Genomic DNA, 9126 nt, shown 5'->3' on the forward strand with positions numbered 1-9126 from the left:
ATATTGTGTGTGTGGTTTTGTATGTTTATGATCTTGTGTGCTTGTTGATGTGTGTGTAGCTGTATGGTTATGTGTACCAGTATGTCTGTATCCTTTGCGTACATACATGTATCCAAGCGTGTCTCGTGGCTTCTTCAAGTATATACGCACGTACATATATTTTTATTTTTATTTTATCATCACTAGGCGTACTACGCTGTTGGTGAATCGGATATCGGGTGCTCGTTTTTTTACACTGCGAAGTGTACATTTGTATATGTGTGTACGCGTGAGTTTGGAAATATGTATATTGGGATCTAGGCTAGATGTTCAAGGGCGGCTATTTGTTTAGTTGGTCGATCATTGTTTGATAGGTTTAATTTATCAATTTCGTTGCTGGAACCTACAATGCACCGGGACCCTTTGTGACCCATTAACTTCAGATTCGCATGTATCACACAGCACTGCGCATACTTTAAATGCGCTTTATCAAAATATCTTTTTGATGTCTCGATGCTATGCACTATTGATGTACTTTCGATTGTTATTTGGTTCTATGCCAACAGATGGCGATCGTGAATCGCATTCATTTGGTCTAATTGCACCCACCCTTTCCCAAATTTCTTGCAGGAGATGTACTCATCATTGTGGAGTCCAACCACGCTTCAGTAGTGGCGGTACAACCCAATTGCAATTCACAGGATTGCCTCGGTGGCGCTCGAGCGTGTGTGGTTAATCAGAATTACGCCATATCAAACACGCAAAACCCGCACGCGGCAAGTTGGGCCCCAGATGGTAGCGTCCTAGTGGTAGCTTGTTCAAGGCAGGTTCAAATCTTCGTATGCCTACGACAGCATTTAGCCAAAGTAGGATATAGAGAACAATTGTCTGAGGTGGCTTTCCAACGAGAGAGTACTATTTTGGCAGATGCAGACAAGGTAACCGATACGAAGCACGAAGTGGCTGTGCGGATGGCTGAGACCAAATGTGCAGACACGACCACGCAAGCAGCTGAAGATAAATTCGCGGCTGTAGACTCAGGTATAAAATCACAAAGGCCGAGCATCGACGAAAAAGTCGGGAATAGGCTCAAACCTAGTAGGGCAGAGTCTGATGCAGACGATGCGTTTGTACTAATGCTCAGTATACCGCTATACTATATTCCAAAGGATGTGTCCGTTGCGATCTGTGATGTCGGCTGCAGTATTAGTTGTGCGTCACAGGACGCAGATTCCAGGGATGGAGCCGCAAAGATACCTCCATCATTCACATACAAAGGGGAACTGGGTACCAAAAACTCATCTCCTTATGCTTCTAGTGGAAACCAAGATGGGTCCACTGTAGTCTGGTATTCTATAGCCGTAGCCGGGCCAGACGGAGTGGAGTTGCATACTGTAGCCTTACAGCAACCGGAGTCCTTCGACGATCTCAAGGATATACGAAGCCATACTCAAGAAGAAGCCCAGCCGGCCGGCGGTAGCTTACTGGCTCCATTAGCTTCATATGTTATAGTGGAAACTTCCGGCATCGCGAGTACCATAGTGTCGCAAATACCACACCACGCACATACTCAAACACCTGATCCCCAATTACTTCACGAGTCTCTTGCCGTTGCGCATGTATCCCACTCCAACAGTGGAAAACAATTGGCTGTTGGTGCGTATGATGGACACCTGGGTATATGGTGTACGAACAATAATGTACGACGAGCAAGGTCTTTGTGGTTTGAGTGGGTGGACTGTCCAAGAATGACATCGCTAAGCTTTTCTCCGTGTGGAGAATTTCTGGCCATATGCTATTGGGGGGGCGCTGTTGATATATTCAGCGCTTGTGATAGCAGAAACTGGCTTCGGATATCAAGGTGGGTGGATAACATAACTGACGGCAATGCGAATCTAATTAATCAGCGATATGTACGCTTTTTAATTCAAAGTGATCCAGATTTGAATTCCTGTTTGTTTGCACGATGAGCCAGTAGCTTTTATGTAAAACCGCAGACGATACTTTGCCCGACTGTGCAATACATATTTGCAGGCTTGACAATGAGAACGGTAAGCCTCCGGGATCAAAAGTGGTAGCGATGCAGAGCGATCAGGTGCGCATTGGGCCAATAGCGGCTACGACGAACAACAACATGCCAGGGGGTTTACTAGTCTGGAGAGGTGATATTGGTGATTATAGTATCTGGTATGTTCAACTAGCCTGTGAGGGCTGAGGACATTTATTTCGATACAAAGACCTCAGCTAAGTAGTGCCATCTCAATAGAGTCGTTTGTATCTATACTCATCTACTTTATTCTTCATATTGCAGTGTATCCCAGGCAACACTGGAGTTTGTGGGGATACTGGAATATAGGATACGGACCGATACTTGCAGATTCCGACGATCAACGTGGGATCTTGCTGTGAAAGGATTGTGTGCAGGAGTTGAGATGTGCGGTGTGATCTCCAAACGGACCACCCATCACAACATATATTCCAGCCACAATGTTATCTACTGTCTCACTCGTGGCGGTCATTTGTTGTGCCTCCCCGATAGTGTGTGTTCTAATTCCGCTGAAACAGTGAAATGCCAACCCAGCGATTGGGAAACAGTACCCTTCAGGGTGGGCCCGACAAGCAATTTTGAAACAAACGTAATGCAAAGTGTAGAAATGAGCACAGCGATATTAGCAAGTATCACTCGCCCAAAGATGATCTTCATCTTACACGATTCGAAATATGGCACCATCTATGTCGATAATCACGGCATACTTCACTGTGAGGTCGCATGTATTTGCGCGTGTTACCTTAACGACAGCCTCGAAAGAGAGTACAGCAGAATGCAAGCGACAGGAAATGAGAGATTATCCCGGAAGACAATACAGGCGTGTAATTTACTGACTAATGCGCACACCCGCCTGTCCAATAGCGCGGCTCATGAACTCCGAAGCTTTGAACTGTATGATTTACCTTTTATTTTCCCCAAAACAAGTGGTAGCACACCCAAGGAGACGGCGAGTATGGACGAATCATATATTACTATCACGATCCACCGCACCGTGTATGTTCTTCCAAGAGAACACCACGGTGTACCATCGTGTACTGGTGCTGGCGCGCATTCGTGTAAGGATACACAGACGAAAGCGACTTCTAAACTGGGTGTGGCAGTAGTGTTCGCGGCGAAGGTCTCTGCCGTTAGAATTTTACGAACGACACTATACGCACTGCTGATTGGCATCGACGTGCAAGGAAACGTACGCATTCAAGACATAACGGATTATGTAAATCTCCGATCTGAAATTGAAAAAACCGCCGCCCCTAGTCATACAGAAGTGACTGATTTGGAGAACTCGACGCTTACAGCATTTGACATCATCTACAATACAGAGAGTGCAACTGCCGTATGCGAGGGCTGGGGGGCGACTGTGGAGCAGTATAGTGAAAGGCACTGCGGTAGTATAGTGAGCTGTGCAACGACGAAGAGAAAAGCTTCTCGAGGAGAACCCTATCTCGAGAAAGATTCGATACTAAGAACAGCCAAGGCTCTTGGTAGATCTACCGACATCTACACAGATCAACAAGCAAATGGTCAAGAGCACGTCAACGAATATGAAACTACAGACAGACTTATTACATGCGAAAGTATCGTGGCAGTATTGTCTACAGGCCACGGCGTGACAATTTGGCATGTACAACTACAACTCCCTGGTGTTGGAATCGCTTACACTGAAGCGCATTCAGTTCAACCACGGGTTAATCCACACAATAAGAGACCAACTGCACCAAATGATACACGGATGAATGAGATTGTATCTCCTGCCGAAAGTGCTAGCAAGGAACTTCCCATTTTTAATATAACACTCGACCCTGGTACTCTTTACACCTGCTGTGGGGTCCACAATGCGCCAAACGGAACGATCGAAACTGTATTGATAACAGAAATTACCAGTGCATCAGCGTTGGAACAAAACTCTTGTGGAGTATTTCCAGGTGTGTCTTCGGGTTGGGGTTAGATTACAGTTCCTTTCTTCTGTTATCGATCGATTCGCGATTCAAGCTTAGTCCAAAACAAGGGCCACCAAACAAATTGCCCTGTTGAAAGTCGCCCTAAATATACGAGTAAATGGAAAAGGTCTGCAGTATTCTATTCACATGACGATCACCGAATACAGTACCCAATTTGAAGTCGCACTCCATATATAACTGACAGGATGTGTGAGGTCCGCAGTATTATTATTGTATATATTGATGGCTTTGTTTCTCGTTAAACGTGTGCCTGCCCCTGTGTATAGAGGTGACCTGCGCTTCGCAAGCTTGAACACCAGAAATCACACATACGACAAACTAAGATGAAGACAAAATATATTATTCATTTGGAAGGCACCATAATGTGAGTGTGCAATGGGGCAGTGTGACGAACTGACGCCTGACGAGTGACGACATACAAGTCATTGTAAATGTATTTAGTATTTACACAATTAGTCAATGACAGGATTACACATCATCAAAAATGATATTCGCCAGCCAAATAGAGTGGTTTCATTGGCTCTTCATATTAAAAGGACTCGGTGTTGAACACGAAACAACCAAAATTGAAAATTTTCTATAACGTACTCTGCTGCTGACTAAAAGTTGAAGTATTTAGTACATATGAATATTTATATAAAATACCTACCTGATTTTTAACTTCCCTCACGTATGTTTTCCTGCGAAGAGTTTTTTCTAGAAAATTTGCTAGCGCCGAGTGCTGACTGCCGAAGTTGCCGACTGCCGACCACCGGTCATTGACTGGGGCTATTGGTGGGCGGGCAGTCGCGTGTTTAAAATCAATTTATTACATACTCTAAATTGTCGCTGAAAACTCGAATGCTACGCTCGAACGAACCAGAACACACTTGACTTAACCCCGCGCTATAAATGTGGGATCACGATCGTTATCATACAAGACCACAAGTAGACCTTAGAGGGTGAGTACGTATGATGTTTGGTCTGGTGGTGCTGTGGTGTATAACCCCATTCTATCTATCGTCGTATGACCTGCTATATAGCCAAGCATCAAATGTGCACTGTTCGTAGAACTGTTGCTCCATTTATTATCTTAGTATTCATGCGTGTCCGTACCCAATGGTGAAGACATAAAGTTTGTGTGGTACACTTAATTGCAGTTGATTTTTTTGATTTGTTGATTTGTTGATTCATTGATTTGCTGGTTTAACTTAGTTGGGTTGTCCGTTGTGAGTTGATTTTCATTGTCTTTAGCTGTAGAATTATAGACGTCTTATTTAGAAACAGCACGCAACCCCCGCTACAGTTCGAGACTGTGACTAATTGTCAATATCGTCAAAGTCGTATTTGTTGAACACGTGACCTTGCTTTGATCTTTTCTCCCACTTCTTCTCTATATACGATTGTTTTGCGTGAGCAGTAGAATCCCACACGACTACCATCCCAGAGGCAGAGATTACGGTAGAGACTACTATCGTGACAGCAGTAGCATAGGTAGCAGAAGCCGAAGTAGAAGCCGAGGTCGTTATAGATCACGCAGCAGATCTCACTCGAGGGACAGATATTATCACCGGTATGTATTGTCGTTAAATCATATTGCTGAATTTCGAGTGGAAGAATATGTATCTGGCTGCTTGAAACCATTATAGTGTTCACTTTGACGTAGGCACTCGTATGTGTTCTTTTCCGTTAGTCCCAAGTTTCCCTAAACCTTCGTATGTGTCCTTTCCCGTTAGTTCCAAGTTTCTCTAAATATAGTGGTCGTTAGTCCCAAGTTTCCCTAAATATAATGGTCGTTAGTCCTAAGTTTCCCTAAATATAATGGTCGTTAGTCCTAAGTTTCCCTAAATATAATGGTCGTTTACGGCCCAAGTCAATTCATTAGTTCCTTATCTAACACCAGTGAATGATTATTCTATTAAGGTGCGTTAATTTTTGTCAAACGTTAAACCTTGACTTTCGTGTTGTGACTAGTGTAATGAAGTACTTCATCAGTCTTCGCAAGCGGTTGTGCTTTTAACTAGTCATATTATGATTGGTTGTTTTGTATATGTTTTTTTGTACATTGTGTGTACATGTTTACCTCTTCCGTGTCTCATTTGATATACGCAAATATATATACATCCACGTGATTTATTGCATATGTACATGCATTTTCAATAGAAAAAATTGTCGCGAACTTTGCATACGGACAGTAAATGTTACACTGAAGTTATTGTTACCTATAATCATGTTCATGCAACAAGGGTCCTTTAATTCGTTTGTATATTGCAGAAGTCTCTTGTAGTAAGTTTTTGCACTTGTGTTTCTATTATATATTGAACTGTGAGCATATATTTAGATCATTTTAAGACTGTTGTTTTGTTCTCGGAACACGTATCCAATCGCTGTCTCAGATATCCATAAGATCTAGTTCAGAAAGCACAACCGGAAAGTTGCACAGTGAGGTTCAATCCGTTTCGGCCTGAGAAGATCGATTGTACAAATCCTTGTCAGCTATTAGTGCAAAGTAAATCTGCGAAATGACAATAAACATAAAATATATGCGACTTCTAATCACATACATACGTCTGCGCATGTTGCGATATTGGGCATATCTTTAATTGCTCTCTTCATCCCACATCCCCATTTACTTCATAGCAGGGAACGTAGAGAACGAGGTTATTCATACCGCTCTCCACCCCGTTACGTATATTACGAACGTCCTTCCTATTCGCAAAATTACTACGTTGAACGGAGTTACCCTAGATATCGCGACAATATGAGTGGTGGAAGATCCTACGGCCGTCCTAAGACGTGCGACAACTGTGGCTCATACGATCACTTGCGAGCACAGTGTACCGATCAGTTACAGTGTCACGCCTGTGGTGGCTACGACCACGTCAAGAGTGGCTGCCCCCACACCGGCGAAATGTGCGAGGTGTGCGGCAAAATAGGTCACTTGAAGAACAAGTGTCACCAGGCTGCCCGAGAGAACGCTCCTCCAGGAGGTGGCAGTAACAACGAGGGCCAGAGAGAGCGAGCCCCCCGCCCTCCACGTGGCGACATTGCTGGCAAGAAATGTGACAACTGCGGACAGTTCGGTCACCTGCGCGCCACCTGTGGAAATCCTCCCGAGTGCCATGCCTGTGGTGCTTTCGAGCACGTGAAGGCCGACTGCCCTCATCTGGACAAGACGTGTGGCATCTGCGGCAAGGTGAGTAGTGTGCTGCTACAGTTGATTGACTGTGCGCGATCTGTCGCCTACGAGTGGGAAAGTGTTATTGCAGCCTTATCAAATTGTATTGGTTATCATGTTCGTAGAGGAACGCGCAGTGCGTGGCGCTAGTCGTCTTTATTCGTACTTTTGTCTAACCGTATCTTTTCACGATCCGATGTGCCCGTGTTTGGTGCCCGTCTTCACAATTATTCATATGATTGCGATATGCAGCAGTTATATTCTGCGCTTACCTATACTTATCTTTTCCTCGAACACACCAGGTCGGTCATTTGAAGGCCAAGTGTCACGCTGACGGCGGTGGTTCGTCACAAGGCCCTCCCCGCGAGCGTCGTCAAAGAGACAACAGAGACCAAGGCCCCAAGGTGTGCCGCAACTGCTCGTCCGCTGACCATCTTGTAGCCAGCTGCCCCAACCCAAGGGAATGCAATGCGTGTGGGTCTATAGATCACATGAAGGCTGACTGTGAGCAAGCCGACTCTACTTGTGGAACCTGTGGACGCGTCGGTCACCTCGATATTAAGTGTAGACAAGCGACGAAGTAGAGGAATTACTAAAATACGGTGCAGATATCTATATAGTAGTAGTCTCCGTGTGGGATGGTTCGGAAGAGGTGCCAATATTCTTTTGGGTTAACTTTGCCATTAAAGAATAGCTGGCTTTATATACATCCATCTCGTTGTTTTCTTGGCTACCGTAGCTGTTGAGTGAGTATCAGCAACCTAGCAGCTAAATGTACCTAAGTTTCGTGGACATTCCCGTCGTACAGAGCATATGGTATATTAATGATATGTTCTTACTAGGGTGAAGGTCAATGTACCGGAACTCGGCATAATTCAGACACTTAGAAAAGTAATAGTAATTGATAAGTTTTATGATAGCGAGGACTGATTAATTCTTAGCAGATCTTACATTTGTGCGACATCTAATATAGTAACCGATTATGGAGTTTAATACGAAAAGTCGCAGCTTTGACTACGGGTTTCCTCCAACCCGGTGAACGGTCTGCTCCAGAGTATATTTAAATGATTCAGGTACATATCCAGTGTATGTGTATTAATGCTCACATTTTGACCTTACGTACTCCAAATGGGGTTCGTCCGATCCCAAGTGTAGTCAATCACGTACAGTCCAGATGGCCTACAGTCTCGAAATTTGCGGCTCCTTTAAAAAGTAGACCCGAAAGCATACCTGATAACTTCAAAGAGTGCACTGATACTCAAGGTATGACTTCATACTTTATAGAGTACAAGGTACATATGCATTCTTCAGTCGAGTTTTACGTTTTTTGATGAGATCGATGTTTTATGACTGAGGTACCATCTGCACACTCTGATATGCGCATCCATCGAAACAATATCCAATAGCGTAATATCGAAGCTCCTTTGTTATTGTGTTAGAACCATAGAAACAAGAAGATTGGCAATTAGAAATAAATTCTTTATTGGCATTTTCATGTTTGTAGCAGTACGATCCGTATGGAAATGGGTTCCAGGGGCAGCTAGTACTCAACCAAAGCCTGTGTCTCCTCATTCTATATAATGTATTTTAATCCGTTAAAAAGATTATAGGAAAAATTGAGTACAAATTCATATCAAACTGGTCGTAATAGTTCGTCTCGCAATTCATCCAATCAGAATACGGAGTAAATGGTCATATACGCACATAGAAAAATGTTTACGAACACACAACACGAACGTAAGTGGGGTTCGCAGAGCATGCGTCTACAAACAAGCTAACATTACCCCACATAGAATGATCAGCAAAAACCTTTACAATTATATAATCACCAATCCACATGAATATTTAATGATAATTTAAAATTGAGAAATATATAGGAAATGAGCAATCAGGTAAAATATTTGTATACATAACATGATTATGTATACAATTACTCATAATCGTATTTACAAATACAAATATAAGTATAGATAGATAGACAG

At 43.4% G+C, this 9126-nt stretch overlaps 3 protein-coding genes across 3 annotated transcripts in view; 2 read left to right on the forward strand and 1 right to left on the reverse strand.

Moving 5' to 3' along the window:
• Positions 1-535: 535 nt before the first annotated feature.
• Positions 536-4387, forward strand: SARC_00899 (hypothetical protein; the record flags this gene model as incomplete). The annotated part of the gene is made up of 4 exons (XM_014305375.1): positions 536-554; positions 610-1656; positions 1977-2166; positions 2291-4387. 4 exons carry the CDS (start codon positions 536-538, stop codon positions 3972-3974), a joined length of 2940 nt encoding a protein of 979 aa, XP_014160850.1. The 3' UTR covers positions 3975-4387.
• Positions 4388-4845: 458 nt separating this feature from the next.
• On the forward strand, positions 4846-7853 carry SARC_00900 (hypothetical protein). The gene is made up of 4 exons (XM_014305376.1): positions 4846-4928; positions 5387-5539; positions 6607-7162; positions 7447-7853. Exons 1-4 carry the CDS (start codon positions 4879-4881, stop codon positions 7726-7728), a joined length of 1041 nt encoding a protein of 346 aa, XP_014160851.1. The 5' UTR covers positions 4846-4878; the 3' UTR covers positions 7729-7853.
• Positions 7854-8602: 749 nt separating this feature from the next.
• SARC_00901 (hypothetical protein) overlaps positions 8603-9126 on the reverse strand; it is a 4480-nt gene continuing 3956 nt past the window's right edge. The window contains exon 5 of the mRNA XM_014305377.1: positions 8603-8717. Within this exon, the coding sequence (XP_014160852.1) occupies positions 8685-8717 (33 nt within the window). The 3' untranslated portion in view covers positions 8603-8684. The remainder of the gene's footprint in view (positions 8718-9126) is intronic.

Source organism: Sphaeroforma arctica (assembly GCF_001186125.1).
Source record: "Sphaeroforma arctica JP610 unplaced genomic scaffold supercont1.32, whole genome shotgun sequence".
Lineage (NCBI taxonomy): Eukaryota > Ichthyosporea > Ichthyophonida > Sphaeroforma > Sphaeroforma arctica.